Consider the following 18,682-nt stretch of genomic DNA (forward strand, 5'->3'; position numbering starts at 1 on the left):
CCTGCCTCTTGCATCTCCAGGGGCGGATGGGTGGGTAGCACCCGATGGAGCCCGCCTCCACCTGCTTCTACCCTCACCTGTGTTGGGGTTTCAGAGCAAGCGCTCCAGGCAGGCTCCGCTGGTGGTGATTACCTGCTGCGTGCTCTTCGTGATCTACCTGGGGATGGTGCTGATCGCCCACAAGCTGGACGATATTGACATCACCCGGGTGGGCATCGTCCCTCGCTGCGGCCAGCCCGGACGGTACAAGTACTGGGTAATGGTGAAGACTGGCTGGAAAAGAGGATCAGGTAGAGTGGGCGGGCAGCCCCATTCCACTCCCGTCAAGGGCCGGATTGCAGGAGGTTGGGAGGAGTGATGTGAACCTTGAGGCAGGCAGCCCTGATCTAGAAAGCTTCTGAAGAGCAGAGGTTGATCTCTTGATCATGCTCCATCGTTCCAGCCCAGTGGCATCAGTCCCTCGATGGATCTGTGTGCACGAAAAGCCCAGAACGGAATGGGCCTACAGCATTAATTCCTCCCTTGCCCCAGGAGCGGTGGGCCGTCTCTGAAGACAAGGCAGGGTTCATTGGTGGAGCTGTGTATAGTGCACGTAGGGGGATAGACAGGAAAGGGGAGGCCCAGGGTAGAATAAATTGGGGAAACCATACATTTCCCCAATGCCTGTTCGAGTTTGCTCCTCTTTCAGGCAGCTAGACCAATGCCCCTCTCCCACACCACCTGGAGGCATCCAATTGTGTGCACTTAAAGGCCGAAACATCTGTTGTGTCAGCCATTGGCAGCCAAGTTGGATTGTGGTGGGACAAGGTGGGTGAATTCTGATGGGGATAATAGATACGTCAGCTATCACGTTACACGTCTGTTCTAGGTACCACTGCACATGTAGGGATCAGCTTATATGGGCTGAACAAAAGTGGCTCTCGCCACCTGGACAAGGGCTGGGCCTTCCAGAGAAACAGCCAGGATATTTTCCAGGTGGAGACTGACGCAAATCTGGGAGAGATCTGGAAGATCCGCATCTGGCATGACAACACTGGTAAGGCACACATCGGCCATGGATTTCTCCGCATAAACTCTGCACGGCTCTTGCCATGTTCTGGGGTCAATGGGACACGTAGATTCTTTACGTGTCATTAATGTTTCATTAGTAGTGATTAACTCTGTTAATTTTCAGACTCGCCTTTATGTCCCAGGGCATGATTTTTCCAAAGTGACTAGAGATTTGGGGTGCCCTTAAATGAGGGGTCTCCAATTGGGTGCCCAAAATCACAAGTCACTGCTAAAAATCTTGGCCACCCCAACTATAAAGGGCCAGATCCTCAGCTAGTGTCAATCAGTGTAGTTCTATTGACTTCACGGGCGCTGGGCTGATTTCCACCAGCTGAGGGTCTGACCTAATAAAGTTTCCTTTAAACTGAAGCCAGCAAATTCAGAGTTAAAGCTCAAATCCTATCTTTAATTTGTCTCATTGCACCTATAATTTAACAGCACATCTGGTATAAAGAGGCGCCCTCTGTTCTTTGCAAGCCATGTGCAGACCGGTGAATTGTGAACAGTGATTAGCTTTAGCCTTGAGTTACCCCGATTTTGTGCCTTAGAGCTGACCGATAGCATCAGGACACATTTTTGTGTTTAACTCCATCATGCTTTTTCTTCCCTGGTTGTGGCCTGCATGGTGTGCATAATGTGTCTGGTACACACTTACATTTCAGAGCAAAATGATTCACTTTAATGACCCACACAAAAGGGTGAGGGATCAAAGGCAGCAGTGGTCTTACTAATTTATAAGCCAGCCCATCCCTCACTAGCAGTTCTACAGACACAGCTTTGGCTCAGTCCCAATAAAAGACCATTGCAAGCTAGAATGTTAATTACAACAATGTCTCCATGTATTGTTACCGTCATTCTATATTTGCATGATTGTAGCATCCACAGTGCACTAGCTACTGTCCCACACATATTGGGTGAGATGCAGTTGCTACTCCAAAGAACTCACAAACTAAGTTTCCAAGCGCTTCTGACCAAGAGAAACTCAGTAGCTCACTAGAATAGGTTAGCCTCTGTACATCCATCCTGAGAACTAATCAGCTTCTTAGCTCCTGGATTACGTTGCAAAGCACATATTGTAACAAGATGGCCATGGACTCCTGCCTCAGGTGAGAATGGGACAGAGGCTAGAGTTCTCCTCTCCATCTCCCTCCATTGAAGGATGACTGAGCAAAGAAGTGAGCAGCCAGGATATAAATCTATTTGTAACTGTCCTGGGAAGGCAGTCATTAGAAACGCAGGTGCGTCATTCTCTCCTCCTCTGTGTCCCCAGGGCTGGACCCTTCCTGGTACCTACAGCATGTCATTATCTGGGACAGACAGACCGACCATATGTATTTCTTCCTGGTGGACGACTGGTTGTCCGTGGAAAATGAGAAAAACGAAGGGCTGGTTGAAAAGGAAGTCTTGGCTGCATGTGAGCATTGCCCCTGGGGCTATGTCCTAGGGGAAGTCCAAAGAGTCCCTTAGCATTATTACGGCAGTAGCACCAGGAGGCCCTGACCCAGGTCAGGAGCCACTGTGCTTGGTGCTGCACAAACACCAGTACGCAACCGTCCCTGGCCTAAAGATCTGACCGTGTAAATAGACGAGGCAGACCCAGGGCAGGAGGGGAACTGGAGACACACGGAGGGGAACTGACTTGTCCAGGATTGCACAGCAGGTCAGCAGGGAATCTTCTGAGTCCCAGTCCAAAGCCCTGCCCGCTAGGCCACACGCTGAATGTGATCTTAGTGGACAATGGAGATGGGTATGAGGACACTAGAAAGGCTGGCCGTGGGCGGGGAGTGAAGGTATCTTTGGCAGCGCGAGTGCCGCTGGTGCCCAGACTAACTGGAAGGAGTTCTCTAAGTGATGGTGGCAATGGAGACACCAGAGAAGACAACGGGAAAAGAACTCATGGTGGTGATCAAGCGAGAAGGAAGGTGTTGGTGATGGCAGAGGTGACAGCTAGAGGGAAATGCCCACAGGAGGGGAAGGAGAGTGGGGATAGAATCCCCAAGGAGGAAGAGAAGGGAATGCTGATCATTTGCATTATGCCGATTCCAGGCCCACAAGAGCTGAGATGCTTCTCTCGAGTTTTCCCTGCTCAGCTGCGTCTTGGCTTTTCTGATTGGCACGTGTGGCTCTCCGTCTGGGGCCGCTCTCCCCACAGCCGCTTCACCCGGGTGCAGAGGATTACCTGCTGCGTGCTTGCTGTGTACCTCTTTCTGACCATATGTGTGCTCTGGTATGGAGCCATCGGAGTTGAGGGCTACAGGTGAGTCCCACTGCATCTCTGTCTCTTACAGGAGGGTTTTGTGCAAGAAGACAGAAAGAGACGGAGGGAGGGAGGGATGGAAAGTAGTGAGTGAGGAAAGGGAAAACCACTGGAGCTGAAATTTTCAAATGAGTTCAAGGGACTTAGGCACCCAAATACCACTGGATTGCAATGAGATTTGGATGTCTTAACTCTCTTAAACTCCTTTGAAAATCACAGCTTGAATGGTGATACAGGTGCTGAGGAAGTATCTGATGCTTTAGACTCATGGAACTGTAGGGCTGCAAGGGACCTCAAGAGGTCATCTAATCCAGCCCCCGGTGCTGAGGCAGGACCAGGTAAACCCAGACCATCCCTGACAGGTGTTTGTCCAACCTGTTCTTAAGCTCCAGTGATGGGGATTCCACAACCTCCCTTGGAAGCTTATTCCAGACTTAATGACTCAGAATTAGAAAGCTTTTTCTAATATCTAACCTAAACCTCCCTTGCAGCAGAGTAAGCCCAACACTTCTCGTTCTACCTTCATGGACCTGGAGAACAATTGATCACTGTTCTCTTTAGAACAGCCCTTCACATATCTGAAGATTATCAGGCCCCCTCAGTCTTCTTTCCCCATGACTAAGCATGCCCAGATTTTTTTAACCTTTCCTCATAGATCCTCAGTCTTCGTGTGATGGCTCTGCGCCCAGAGGGGCCTGTGCAAAATGTGGGCCACATTTGTCTGGAACCACTCCCTATTAACACAGGACTCTTCGAGTCACCACGTTCTCTTCTGGCTTTGTTTCTCTCCAGTAGTGTCCCCCTGGGGAGCCAGGCTTCAGTGACGGCAGAGAGCATTGCTGTGGGGATGGTTGTGTCTGTGGTGGTCTTCCCAATACAGCTTCTCTTCACCTTCATCTTCAGGAAAACTCACAGCAAGGTGAACATCTAATCAACCTCCTCCCCGCAGCTACATGACCCACCAAACCTGCTGCTACAACCCCACCAGGGTCCATCCGTCCCCACCCTAAGGGACGGGAAGTTTGGCATGATCAGAGTGAAGGACCTCTGCAGTGCCTGTTTTGTGCATAAATATTTAATAATACATGCCAGTATCCAGGGTTGTCAGTCAGATCCCTTTTCACCGGCACAAAATCCAGGTAATCTTTTCAAGGACGTGCTCTGAAATGTTGCCATCTTATTTTACAGACACGGTAGGAAGATGAGGCTAAAATATACAGCCAAAGATAGTGGAAAATTAGAGTTGGTCAAAAAATCGGGTGTGATTTTTGTAAAAAATGTCTGTTTTTCATAGAAATTAAAAATTTGATTTTAAAAAAAACCTTCATCAAAATTAAGAATTTCAAAATGTTGACCAGATTTACATATAAGCCCTTAAGGCTGTTTTTAGAACAGGGTTATAATATTATTAATAGTAGTTATTTGTACTAGGAGCCTGTCTTGGACCAGGACTCGATTGTGCTAGGTGCTGTACAAACACAGAACAAAAAGACAGCCCCTGCCTCAAAGAATTTACAATCTGAGTATAATAATAGGAGAACTGGAAATTATGCAGAAGAAATTCTGCCATGAGCACACACAGCTGACAAACTCTTCCACATGATCTGACTTCCAGAGGCTCAGTTAGGGAGTAATGACAGTACCTAGCTCTTATACAGCACTTTTCATCACTAGCTCTCAAATCACTTTACAAAGGAGGCCAGTATCATTCTCCACATTTTACGGGTGGGGAAACTGAGGCACAGGGAGGGGCGGGGACTTGCCCAAGGTCACCCAGCAGGTCAGTGGCGGAGTCAGAAACAGAACCAGGTCTCCCGTGTCCCTGTTCAGTGCACAGTCCACTAGACACTTGTCTGGTTTCAGAGAAACAGCCGTGTTAGTCTGTATTCGCAAAAAGAAAAGGAGTACTTGTGGCACCTTAGAGACTAACCAATTTATTAGAGCATAAGCTTTCGTGAGCCACAGCTCACTTCATCAGATGCATATCGTGGAAACTGCAGCAGACTTTATATATACACAGAGAATATGAACCAATACCTCCTCCCACCCCACTGTCCTGCTGGTAATAGCTTATCTAAAGTGATCATCAGATGGGCCATTTCCAGATCACTGATGATCACTTTAGATAAGCTATTACCAGCAGGACAGTGGGGTGGGAGGAGGTATTGGTTCATATTCTCTGTGTATATATAAAGTCTGCTGCAGTTTCCACGATATGCATCTGATGAAGTGAGCTGTGGCTCACGAAAGCTTATGCTCTAATAAATTGGTTAGTCTCTAAGGTGCCACAAGTCCTCCTTTTCTTTTTGTAGACACTTGTCTGTCACTTAGGGGAATTCTCTCGATGCCAAACTGAAATTGCAATAGTAACTCTTAGGGTCCAGCTGTCAGACCCCCTGCCTCCATTTGTGCACTTGCTGCTTCGTATGTGCTCACTGACATCTGGGCACACACTAGCATGTGCATATGCAGGTGACCGAATCTAACACATGTCAACATCTTCCGAGAAGGGCAATGCGCCAGTGCAAAGGGACTGGGTTGGAACCTGGTTCTAGGCATGCCCTCAGGATGGTCACAGCCTCTGGGCAGGAAGCACTCCTCATTCCTCTGTTTCTGACAGGTGGTTGTGGAAGACCCCAACCCACCTGTGCAGGATTCTCAGACTGTGGAGATGGATGTGTGCCTGGAGCACGCTGACCGGGGCAGCTCCTCCTTCCTGTCTATCCCAGGCGGGGTGGAGTCCATCATGGACGGGAGCTCTGTCAGTGGTGTAAGTGAAAGGCCATTCTATGGGCACCTTTTGGTGACGTACAGAGAAAAGGCCCTGGGAGGTGAGGGGCTACGTGTCTGTCTGTCTCACTGCCCTCCCAGGTGAGCACTGTATTTCTAGACACACACCACTGCCCTTGGGCTTTGGAAAAGATGACTTCTCTGAAAACTGAGCTCTAGCAAAGGAGCCAGGAGTCAGGATGCCCTGGTTTGCAGATGGGGTGGGTTTGCTCACTCTCTGGAGGTCAGCACCATTTTCAGCCCAGGCCATCCTACCTGCTGAGTAGAGTCACTCCTTAACTCTCCTCGCAGAGCCCTCATCCCTGACCCCTCTGCTTTCAGAGCTATGAGAGTGCAAATACAAACCCTCACTGGTCTAGTGTGGGCAAACCCAGTGTCTCCAGCTACCAGAGGCAGGTCCCGCGCAGAGGGGAGAGCCCCTCACACTTCATCCTGAAGGCTTTTCTTAATCCTTTCATTGCTGGACTAGAGTAAAACAGGGTGCAATCTCAGCAGCACCCTCTTTCTCTGTTATTGGAAGCTTCTCTTTGGTTGGATGCAAGGAAGGGTGTGTTCTCTAAAGGGCAATGGTCATTCATATAAAGAGCTTCATAGGGGGCTGGAAGCCAAAGGGAAACAGATATCTTGCTCTAAGGCAGGATGGGTGCCAGGGGACACTCTCCAGGAGTCCTGTTGACCATGTGGCTTTTGTCTCCCCTCATAGTTCATCTGCACCCCCCTCATCCCTTCCTTTTCAGGAGTCACCTGGGAGTAGGAGGCCAGTGTCCACCCAGGAGAATCGCACCGAAGTGGGCAATGCAAGGTACTTCTGCAGCAAAGGGGGCTGGACAAGGGGATGCAGTGCCCTTAATTGAAGGAGATTCGTGTCTATCCTGAATCAGTGCTTTAGGGGGGACATGGCTGCAGAGAGGCAGATGCAGGCAGGGGGCTGATGGGGTGACCCTCTCCTTTCTTCCAAGATGGGGATGAGAGAACAGCCCCAGTAACACACCCATGCTGGCAAGAGAGCATCAGGTCTCTGCTTGCTGGTGAAAATTAACCCATTATATTCTGAACCAAAGCATTGTTGGAAAAACCTGCATTCAGGCATTTGTAACTTAACTCCCCAGCCAGCTCCGACTACATCCCATTCATGGAAGGACTCCCCAAGTCAGCTTTACATCGAGGGAGAGCTCAGCCTCTGTGCTTTAACGAATCTGCAGTTGCGCTGGCATCCGGCAGATACAGTAACCCTGGTTGTGCGGGCCTGGAGTGGCACTGGAATGGCTGGTGCAGCTCTGCAGTCGGGCTCTGATGCCAGTAATCCAGCCAGCCAGGGCGGTAGGGGGCTTGGCCAGAAGGATGGGGCTGCAATGCAGAGCATCAAGGAGGGTCCCGGTGGGGAAACTACAAGGCAGCTAAGATGAGGAGACTCCTCAGAGCTTTGACAAGTCTATGGAGATATCTCTGTGGGTGGAAGGGGTCTATAAACCCTCTCCAGCTGATGTCTGGACTGAGGAATTTGCACAGGCCCATAAAAAGACAGGTGATAAATGCGAGCCCCATGCAGCAGAGGGGACACGGGGCCTATGTTAATAGGCTGGTCTGATGGTTAGACTGCAGATGACAAATTCATGACCGATGACCGGCCAGGCAGGAGGGCGGTTCCTGTCCAAACCCAGAACTGTCACACTCTGAACGTCCGAGCCAGGAAGGGACCTCCTTTGCACTAGGACCAGAGCTCAGCAGTGTGTCGCCCCTTTGGTTCTGCAGGGTCGCGAAACACTGGCCCTCCTGCGACAGCATCTTCGACATCCCAGATCTTCTGAACTCAGATCCCCTGGTGAGCCAAAGTCGGATCCTCAAGAGGAAGAAGGCCTTGCTGAAGCTGGGAATTGAGTCCGCATCCAGCTCTGATGATGACCCCCTGTCCTTCTCCTTAGGGGACTCTGAGGATAGCAGGAGAGACAGCCATGGCGACCGCCTCACCCACTCTGGTACCCCAAACAAATCTCCTCTCTCCTTTTCCTCCTCCCAGCCTCCCCCTCCCCCTGCCATCTTTGTTCTCCAGCTCAGGATTCACAGTGTGCAGGTCCAGCTTTAGTGTGACAAATGCATCTGCTGCTACAATAGACAGAATGGCCCTGGCTCCTACTGACGCCGAGGGGAGTTTTGCCATTGAGCTCTGTGAGGCTAGAACTGAGCCCAAGGTGCTCCTGTCTTTCCTCTCCTGCCCTGGCTGCAAAGCTGTCTCACTGAGCACCATCCTCTCCCTCTCCACTTAACAGAGGAAGATTTGCTCAACTCCATCATAGCTGAGACTCAGTGGAGCAGCTCCTCGGACTGCGTCACGTCCGACAGCGGCAGGTTCTCGCCCCGAGCTGAGGCGGATCTAGTCTCCGATGTGTACGTACCCAGGCCCTGCTCAGAGCACCCCCAAAAAACTAAGTGGGGAGCCCAGGCCAGAGAGATTCATAGAGCATAAGGCCAGCAGGGACCATTACGATCTAGTCTGACCTTCTCCGAGATCGTTTCTCCCGCAGCTGCACTGCCAGGAATGGGACACCTGTAGACCCTGACCCCGAGGGGTGGTGCTTTTTGTGAGCTCAGAATTCAGAGCCCAGAACTCTTGTTCTGTTTTCTTTTAGTTTTGGGTATTTAATGTCCCGCCCATCTCCAAGGGCTCTGGTGCAGCTCAGGGGGCCTCTCCCCAGTCCCAGGCTCAGTGGTTGATGATCGTGAACCACCATCTCTCTCCCATTACAGTATGGAAAGTTCCTGCAGCACCTGGTCCGATGGCATCCCAGAGCAGGGGAGGAGCGGCTGGGGTTTCCTGCACAAGTCCTTCTCCTATATCTCCGCCCTGACAAGCCCTGGCAGCGCGCTGCACCCTGATCCAGAGCCTCTGTCTGCCCCAGTGTCGTCCTTCTCCACCCGGATCGGTGTGTGAGGCACCTGGAAAAGGGGACCCACCCTTAACTGAGCTGGACCAATGGGGCTGAGGTGGGGGGAAGGAAGAGAATTCCTGCCTGTGAGAATGGTTTCGCATCGGGGGGACCCTAAGGCTGGGTCACTGCGGGGATCTAACATCTGTTGGCAACTTGCAGGTCATGGTTTGAATGCCTCTTCCTCCCGTTCTTCTCTGACTGCTCCAAGCAGAGATTGCACCTAGCACCCCCACGGTACCACCTGGGAAGTGAACGGTGCATCCCTGTTTCCTGCCCCACAGCACCAGTTTGGGAGGGAAGCCAAATCTCGCAGCTGCGGCCCACATGCCTGCCGCTGGGCCACCACATGCTTGGCGAGAGCAATAACTCCAAACACAGGTTGAAACGGCTGCATCTCCAGGGAGAGGCAGCAACCAGGGAGGAGAGGGGAGCCTGGATCCCAGCGCAGAGGAAGGGAAGCCAAGTGAAAGCAGCTGGATTGGTTTCTATAGCCCTAGAAATGCCAAACCCTGCCCCCGTGCAAGGGGAAGCAGTGGGGCTGCCCCAGTGCTGTGGGCAGGGGAGGGTAATGTTGAGTCTGCAGGGTCCAAGTGATGATGGGGGTTTAAACAACAACTCTGGTTGCTTTTCCTGCAGGGGTTTCCCGCAGACCCTTGGAGTGGCTCTTCCCTGGCTGGGTGATGCCCATGACCTATGCTTTCATCTTCCTGCTTCTAGCAGGCTGCTTCACCGTCACCATCCTCTATGGCTCCTCCCTCCATGACCACACTGCCCTAATGTGGCTCATCTCCTGCGTCTTCTCCTTCGTCACCTCCTTTGTGCTGCTGGAGCCACTGAAGGTAACTGCCCCTACTCCTCTCAGCGCTGTAGATAACCCTCCGGCTTTGCCCATTCCCAGCCCTTTCCAGCTGAGAGCCACACAACATTTTGCAGACATCTGTTATTTCACAGCACCCTTAAGGTGGGATGACGCTGCCCCCATTGTCAGATGGGGAAACTGAGGCAGGGAAATGGTGAATGACCTGCCCAAGGTGACACAAGTGAGTGAGTGGCCAGTGGGGATGGAACTCCGGAGACCTCAGTGCAGATCCTCCTGCACACAGACTTAGAGGAGGGACTGTTTCACACTCGCCCATTGGCTTTGTTTGAATCCCTGCTTACTACTGACTCACTTGTGTTACCTGGGGCAAGCTGCTGGCCCTCTCTGTGCCTCAGTTTCCCAGTCTGTAAAGTTGGGGCAGTGTTGTCCCAGTTATCCCAGGAGGCTGGATGGGAGCTACTGCATACCCTGCTGGAATCAAGCCGGGGGCATTCAGTGGAGATTGGAGACTTCGCCCTCCCCCACTGAGGGTTTATTCAACACCCCTCCCCCTTCACTCTGGGCATCCCCCACTTCCACCCATGGGGCTTTGCTCTGTGGGTCGGGGTGACTAGCTGCTCTCTGCGGCCTTAGAAGAGTAACAGCCCCTGGCCCTGGAGAGCTGGGTCTCAGACACTCTCCACTGTCCTGTCGTGGCAGGTGGTGCTGGAGGCCCTGCATGCTGCTCTCATCACCAAGCCGGTGGACAGTGAAGGAGAGGGGCTGGTGGAAGAGCCGCTGGTAAAGCCAATGCCCGAGCGCATTGGGAAGGTGCGAGTGCCCTGTGGATACGGGCTTCTCCAAGCCAAGGAGGAGGCGAGGAAAGTGCGGGCACTCCGAGCGCTGATGAGGGTAACGCATTCCCCTGGGACTCGCCCCACCTCACTTGGCTGCTGCTAAGAAGCCAGTGGGGGACCCCCATCACTCAGCTCCTAGGGAGTCCTTGGGATGCCGAGGGAGGGATACAGGACATTCACGGAGTGCCACACTTATGCTCTGAGGAACGGCCCAAGGGGAATTTAACCTAGACCCTTCTTTTCTGCTGTCCCCATTCTCTATTTTCACCCGCAGCTGCATTCCGGCTGGGCAGTGAACCCTGCCTGAGGGCACCAGCTCTCCAGTTACAACTTAAGGGCACCAGCTGGCAACTGAACCCAGCCCCTCCTTCCGACCGCAGTGCCAGTGTTATAATGCACCCCCCGTGCTCAGAGCTGAGCTACAGGAGAGCACCAGTTTACTGGCAAGAGAAGGAGGCCAGCGTGGATTTTTATACATCACCCAGGCCCAGAAGCCTTGGCTGTGTTTTGTACCAGAAGCCAAAGGGGCCGCGGCGGCAGGGGTGGGGTGGAGGATGTGTGATGTATTGAACTAAAAGGCAGAATCACAGCTGGAAGGGCTCACTGTGGCCACTAGATGTCAGTGTGAGTTTGGATTTGTGCTGTTTAGCTGCACCTGAAGAGAGCTGGATTCCGTCCAAACTCCTGGCTTTCTCCAAAGCTCGTGATGCAGGGCTCTGGGCCTGATGGCCAGGCAATGAAAAGCTTCCCATTGTTCCAAGATTGTCCAAGATGGGGTTTCTAGCATCTTCCTCTGGAGCATCAGGCTCTGGCCCCTCTTGGAGACAGGAGATGAGCTCGACTGACCCTTGGCTTGCCCTTGTATGGCAGTTCCCATCCTGCGGAATCCCCTTTATCAGCCCATGATCCAGCTTTCCTTACCTGAATGCCTCCATTTTCTCCCTCTCCCCAGAGCTGTCTCACCCACATGCTCTTTCTCCTGGTGGTTCTGACTGTCAACTACCAGAGCTGCGTCCACCACCGCAATATCCATCTCCTGCACGCTGCTGTCAGACAGGCCGTCGCCGCCCCAAATAACAGAGGACTCAACTTCTCCTCTGTGCGCAGGTGAGGACCCCAGGTGGGGTAAGGGGCGGAGCAGTGATGTGTTGTTGTAGCCTGTTGTTCAGCTGTTGATTGATGCCCTGAAGCCTGAGTATGTAGAGTTGTATTATACTGAAGACCCCACATACTCATGCTTCCGGGCATCAATCAACAGCTGACTAATAGGCTTCAGGAAGAAAATTTCCCCATGTGCCGGTTATGACATAACTGCCTTCTGCAGTGATGCTGGTCACTGGAGATGGGATTATGGGCTAGCTGGACCACAGTTCTGGTCTAAGACTGTCTCTGTCCCTGGAGTGAGAACACCTGAAATCTGTGGAGTTTTAGGGTACCAGGCTGGAAACCTGGTGGTGGCTTTGATGCAATTTAAATATGGAATGTTTTTGACATGAGTTACCATGGAACTAACAATGACCCCTAACGCAGCATCCCCTGTATGTTTCTACTGATAGTCAATGTAATTCCTTCTACACCACCCACACATTGTTTGTTTTCCTTGTGCTGCAGGTTTTGAATGGCCGGTGCAGAACTTGTAAACACTTTGGGCCAAGGCCTGTTGTTTACAGTATATTTGTACAGCACCTCACACAACGGGGCCTCCAGGCACTATGTAATAGACAAATAATTTCACTGTAGAAGTAGCAAGGGGGAAGCTGGAGCTGGATAGGGGTCAGCTGGTGATGGGTAGGAGGCAGTTTGGAATTTTGGGATAATCTCATTTGAGCTGGATGTTTTTGTTCTGAGTTTGTACAGCGCCTAGCACCATGGGGCCTTGGTCCACGACTAAGGCTGCAAGGTGCTGCCACAATACAAACACTAAATAATACTAATGATCAGCGGTGAAATGGTTAACAGGGTTGATATTTAAATTGCCCCCTTTAGATTTCAGAGTTAACCCACTGAAACGAATGGGGCAGTTCACCCCTTTCAGAGCATGTCAGGCTCTCTGCAGACTCAGGGAAGACGACGCTAAGTTGGTTTGTGCTCAGTTCCTATTTTCATGGTTATCTTCACAACCATCAGGGCTACAAACATACTGACTTAAATAAGGAAAGCTGAGAGTCCACAACAGGACTCCACTCAGCTGGGCATGTTCTGCAGGGGTGGGATGGTGGGGTACACAGGGTGCCAGCCAGTTATACTGCACTGGGGTGAAATGCACCTGTTCCCCTGGCCTCTTTGTTTTGCAGTTACACCGACACGTGGGAGTGGATAGACTCTGTGTTACTGAGCTACCTCTACAACAATCCCCGACTGACCCTGGTTGGGGTGCCTCGTCTCCGGCAGGAGAGCTCTGCTGAGAATGTACCTCTGGATCTGGGTGAGGGCTGGTAAAATCATCCCCTACTGCTGGCTGGGAGAAGGGTATTGGGTGGGGAGGAATGTGGGCCCCAAAATGGCACCAGCCAGAGAGAGTCTGCTGCTCCATTTTAGCTAGCCTGGAGTATAGACCTGAAAGAAAGCATCATCCCCCATTTGACAGGTAGGGAAACTGAGGCACGGGAGGATTATAACAAGCTCAAGATCATGCAGTGTTACCAATAACACTGAGGGTTCAGATTCCCTGTTCACTGCTCTAACCACTAGAGAAAGTTTAGGGGGTACTGATGTTTCTAACTGGTTTATCTCTACAGTCCCGGGGGTTGAAGCCTGTGTGTAATACTGGGTTGGGGGGGTCACAGCCCAGCAGCCACTTCCCCAAACACTGAGCATTGAAGGGCGGCGCACAGGGGAATGGAAAGGCAGGAAAGCCTGCAGGTCCAGACATGGGCACAGAGGAGGTGAAGTCACCGGGGAGATGGGGACTAAGGATCATCCCAGTGGCTATGGGATATCACTGGACACATCCAGGCATTGAATCTTGGTGCAGGGCTGGAACTTCCTGAGCCAACAGAGGCTGACTGTGCTGCGAAGGGAGCTCCTACAGAAGGAGGGTGGGGGACAGGACAGAGAGCCCTGCTCTTGATCCTGCAGTCCTGCCTCCCACTGACCTTCATGGGAGTTTGGTCTGAGTCAGGAATGCAGGCTCAGGCCCCCCTTTTGATGCTTTGGAGCAAGCCCTGCTGGCCAATGTGGGAGGGCGAAGATGGGGGAACACCCAGCTGAACCCTAATCAAACAAGGAATTGGGATTGGAAGGAGGGGGTGGAGGGCAATGGAGGAGGTGGAGGACACAGGCTAGGTGCAGAGGGGAGACACTGGGATAACCTAGATCTGGAGAGCAAAATAAGGAGTGTTGTTTCTAAATGGGCATCTGAACTTATTAATGTGCAACCCAAAATCTCGTCCTCCCCCTCTGGTTTTCTGCACCCTCAGTGCTCCCCCAACCTGGGCTTGGGTCTCTCTTGACACGTCACGTCACTAACAGAACCTGTCTCCTCTGCCACTTGTCAGCGCCCAGAGCAGAGGTTTCCAGGAGTGGCCAAGTGGACAGAGACGCATGCTCTGATCCCAGTCTCCAGAATTCATCCCATGACTCTATCGGGTAAGAACGCTGGCACGGGGCGGAGTGGGCACTAATTGGCAGCTGAGAGCAGGAATGGTGCAGTTATGCAACCAAGACGCTTGGCTGTGGATTTCCGCTTCTGGGCTCCCCGTCCCATGGGTCAGCTCAGGAGTCCCCAGTCTAGTAGCCCCAGGTTGCTTCACACTGAACCACCAGGAAGGTTCCACTTTTGTTTTTACAAGAAACTCTTCCAGGGGAGTGTCCCAATCCAACAATGACTCCATGGGGGACGTGATTTACCCCAGTTCTTGCCCTCTTTCCCCACCCAGGGCTGTGGCATCTCCAATTTCCCTGAGTGCTAGCTGACAATCGGCAGTAAGGTTCCTTCTATTTAGATAGCAGTCGTTCGTAGGACTTGAAGGGACCACGACAGGTCATCTAGTCCGGTCCCCTGCACTGAGGCAGGACTAAATATTCAGAAGGATCCCAAAGCATTTCACAAACTATGGACCTGATCCTGCAAGTGGCTGGGCATCTGCAACTTCCATTAACTTCAGTGAGTGGTGAGGATGCTCAGTACCATCCAGGAGGCGCTCAACACCTTGCAGCCGCAGACCCCAGGATAGATGAGATATAGCTATATCACACATAGGAGACACTGGAACGCAGCAACTGTGTCACAGCCCACAACAACGACTACGCAATTGCACAAGAGAGGAAGTGAAGGAGAAGACCACAGCCAGCTGGAAATACAGAGCAAATCCAGGGAGGCAGAATATGTGCCTCCTAGGTTGGAAGTTGGCCATGACACAAGGATTAAAGATCTCGTCTCTCACTGAACAGGCCATGCAGTCTTTAATAACAAGTGGCCATGAATTTCAATTCACGTATTACCCAAAGGTCTATGCAGAAGCACTGGGTCACTAGAGACTCAGATAATAGGGTTATGGCCTGAATCCCTAGCTCACCTGTTTGCAGCACCCTGGGTTTTCCCTGGAGGTATCCCATCTAAATGTGGGGCTGGTCCATCCCTGTTCTAGCTTGGGATCTGACCAGATCACAGCCCAAGTTAGGGCTCCCAATCCAGCCTCTCGCTCACTCTGTTTCACAGCTACATTTTCTGGTCTCCCCATCCATTTCTTCTAGCTTTTGGATTTGGGGGCACGTCAGAGTTTACCACACTAACACTGGCTGCTGGAGGGAGCTTGGAAACAGCTCTGCCAAAGCCCAAAGGACACTGGCTGACCTGCGAGCCAGCAACTGGATCAACAAAAGGCTAGTCACTCAGGGCCTTACCTTTTTCTTTGACAACTGGGCTGGGAAGTGGAAATTGAAATTAATTTCAGTAGGTTTCACAGCATCATTTTGGGTGCTTTAAGTGCTTACCTGTGGGAGGGAGGGTTATTGCATGGCTATTTCTCCCCTGCAGTTGCTCTGTCTGTCTAGCCGTCTGAGTGGGACATGACCATCCTGAGAGTGCAAGGTGATGTCGGTTGTTCTCTCCTGTTGTGCGGTGGCCACTGTTGTTCCATTGCCCCCATTCCCTTGCTCTGAAGTGGAGCGGAGCAACTCCAGATGACTCAGAGAAAGAGAGAGATCCTCCAGGCCACGGAACTGCACAGTGCAATGGCCAGAACTGCTGAGCCACCGACTGGCACGGGCTGGAGAGCAGACTGTCAATTTAATCACCAAAACCAATCTGGTTGAGGGCACATTGCCAGCGGTGGCCACTTAGAATAAGGGAGCAAACCCCTGGGGATGGAGGACCTCCAGATGGGAAAATCAGGGTTTGTGAGGACAAAATGCACTGTTGTTTCCACTGCATCTGGGACTCCTTGGGACCCAATAACTTTGCAGCTGGCTCACATGCTATATATACACCATTGGCTGGGGTCAGTAGGTTTCACAGCATCATTTTGGGGGTCCCTGACTCTGAGTCTGGCTGCCAGGGGGCCGAAAGGCAGCATGGCTGAGACCCTGATTTAGGGTAGGAATTGAGGCTCTCAAAATATTCAGAGGATCCCAAAGCATCACCGTAAGGCTGAGATCACCCACAGAAATGGTTCAGTTCAACCTTGCTTATCCGAATGGCATGAGAGAGGCTGAATAAATGCAGATAATGGCAACATTGGGAGTTTCTGGTGTAATTTATAGATGGCAGGTGATTTGCCTCTGTGGTGGATAGCTGACGTAGCATTGTATGTCTGTACACAGCCTAGGGAATCTGATGGCTAGTGACCTGTTAGGGGTATCCCAACTTTATCCCTGAAAGTGGAAAGTCGAAACAGTGTTTCCCAGCAATCAGATTGAAATGTCCCCATTAGGAGGACCAAGAATTGGGCCCAATTACCCAGCATTCCAGAGCCCTGGAAAATATTTCTTCTCAGCCCGCTGTTCTTGGCTCTCTCCCTGCACGACAGGACCAGAGCTGTGTTTCTGGAGTTTACCCAATACAACACTGATGTCAACCTGTACGTGGCCGTAATGCTCCTGCTCGAGCTCCCGTCAGTCAGACCGGCTGTTCCTTCCATCCTCATCCTACCCTACCAAATGCTGCGCTTACATACGCAGCTGGACCTTCCACTTGCCCTTGTGGTATGTACTCTGCGTTGCGAGATGCTTCCAAGGCTCGGGGCTGTCTCCCAGCAGAATGGAGCCAATGTTTAACCCGCTCCAGTGGGCCTGCTTTCTCCAGAGGTGGTGTCACAAACAGTCTCAGCAGGAGGAGTTTGCTGTATGATATCATAGGTGTCTGCAGGGAAACCTTAGCTCCGCAGTGGTAGCTAACTACAGTCCAAATAAATGTTTGCCTGACTGTATGTGGGTCTGTGGTGGTTACAGTCTCTGATTAGATGAATCCCAGGAGTGCATTCCCAATGGATATTCCAGGGGGATCTATCCAAGGCTCTGCTTCCTAGTGACAGGGTGGTGTACCTTGGCTCTCTGGTCCCTTATGATGTGGCACACAACAGAGTAATTCCTGTGTGCAGTAGCTACTCTGTATCTGTTGGGATGATGCTAGTTACCTGCTCTGTTTGTTTAGGCTTCAGAAGTAGCACCATAGCTACCAGGTTCCTGCTGTATCCACCTTTGTCCTTGCTACTTAACCCAATGTGCAGCAGGAAGGCAGATTCTTTTCTTACTTGCTCTGGCTTCTTTCAGGTCTCCCTGCTCGTCTTCAGCGTGGCCTTTCTCCTGCCAGAGCTGTCGCTCTTGTCTCAGGAGGGGGCCTCCTGTTTGGGTCAGAGCCGCTGTTGGCTCCAGCTGCTCCTGGCGCTGCTCTCCATTGCAGTTGGCGCCTTGCACTTTGCGCACATCTGGCTGGCAGATGTGCGGCTCAAGCATTACCGGGGACACCGCCAGGCTTTCACCAGCTTCTATGAAGTGGCACAGCTGGCTCGGATGGAAGTCTGTCTCTCAGCCCTGCTGCTGACCACCACCACGCTGAAGGTGAGTGAGCGCACAGAGTTCTGTGATTCCCCAAGGTCACATGTCACGTCAGTTGCAGAGCTAAGGATGGAACCCAGGAGTCCTGACTTCCACTCCCCAGCTCTAACACCTCCCCAGGGTCCTTCGGTGTATGTCGGGAACCCCATTCCCAATGTTCCAAAGTTGCTGATTAACAGCCTGGCTCATCTCCCATAGAAATCTCAATCGGAGCCTTTCCACTGGTTTTCTGTTCAGTCTGAGCCCTAGTTCACATGTTGTGGGAAACATTTGATCTACTCAACAGCCATCACTAGAAAGCCACCTGGGTGTTGTGCATAGGAATAAATCAGGGCCGATCTTGATCTCCGTTACATTGGTGTAACCCCTCAACCATTGCCAGGCTGCATGACCTAAACACATTCCAGATTCTCATCTGCCATCACCAGCATGCGAGGGCACCTGGAAATGGGCTGGAATTTGTAGAGAGATAAAAACATAAGAACCACCATACTGGGTCAAACCAATGTTCCATCTAGCCTAGTATTCTTTCTCTGACAGTGGCAGTGCTAGATATTTCAGAGGGAATGAGCAGAACAGGGCAATTTTGAATGATCCATCCAGTCATCGAGTCCCAGCTTCTGTCACTTGGAGGTTTACACCCGCATGGGGTTGTCCCTGACCATCTTGGCTAATAGCCATTGATGGACCTATCCTGTGTGAACTTAACTAATTCTTCTTTGAACTCAGTTATACTTTTGGCCTTCATAACATCCCCTGGCAATGAGTTCCACAGGTTGACTGTGCATTGTGTGAAGAAGTACTTGCTTTTGTTTGTTTTAAACCTGCTGCGTATTAATTTCATTGGGTGACCCCTGGTTCTTGTTACATGAAGGGGTATGTGATTGGACTCGTGGTGCCTTCAGCAATCACAACCCTTGCTGCCAGCTGTCCCTAACTCCCTTGGGTAACAGTCCCCACCGCTCACCCCAATGGAGAATTATGTGGGAGCAGATCATAGGGTGAA

General features: G+C 51.6%; 1 protein-coding gene across 7 annotated transcripts in view; it reads left to right on the plus strand.

Moving 5' to 3' along the window:
* LOC140897608 (polycystin-1-like) overlaps window positions 1–18,682 on the plus strand; it is a 61,531-nt gene that overhangs the window by 37,827 nt on the left and 5,022 nt on the right. For 2 of the 7 annotated variants that reach the window (XM_073310426.1, XM_073310430.1), the window contains exons 27-44: window positions 95–290; window positions 869–1,036; window positions 2,321–2,464; window positions 3,097–3,307; window positions 4,100–4,226; window positions 5,928–6,077; window positions 6,835–6,899; window positions 7,850–8,073; window positions 8,365–8,482; window positions 8,843–9,018; window positions 9,661–9,863; window positions 10,544–10,735; window positions 11,633–11,787; window positions 12,975–13,105; window positions 14,100–14,268; window positions 15,376–15,504; window positions 16,650–16,824; window positions 17,392–17,679. In XM_073310426.1, the coding sequence (XP_073166527.1) occupies window positions 95–290; window positions 869–1,036; window positions 2,321–2,464; window positions 3,097–3,307; window positions 4,100–4,226; window positions 5,928–6,077; window positions 6,835–6,899; window positions 7,850–8,073; window positions 8,365–8,482; window positions 8,843–9,018; window positions 9,661–9,863; window positions 10,544–10,735; window positions 11,633–11,787; window positions 12,975–13,105; window positions 14,100–14,268; window positions 15,376–15,504; window positions 16,650–16,824; window positions 17,392–17,679 (3,021 nt within the window). Of the gene's footprint in view, window positions 1–94; window positions 291–868; window positions 1,037–2,320; window positions 2,465–3,096; window positions 3,308–4,099; window positions 4,227–5,927; window positions 6,078–6,834; window positions 6,900–7,849; window positions 8,074–8,364; window positions 8,483–8,842; window positions 9,080–9,660; window positions 9,864–10,543; window positions 10,736–11,632; window positions 11,788–12,974; window positions 13,106–14,099; window positions 14,269–15,375; window positions 15,575–16,649; window positions 16,825–17,391; window positions 17,680–18,682 lie in introns of those variants that run through there. The other 5 variants (XM_073310428.1, XM_073310427.1, XM_073310429.1 and 2 more) reach the window with 5 other exon arrangements.

The sequence above is a fragment of the Lepidochelys kempii genome, chromosome 14 (genome assembly GCF_965140265.1).
Source record: "Lepidochelys kempii isolate rLepKem1 chromosome 14, rLepKem1.hap2, whole genome shotgun sequence".
NCBI lineage: Eukaryota > Metazoa > Chordata > Testudines > Cheloniidae > Lepidochelys > Lepidochelys kempii.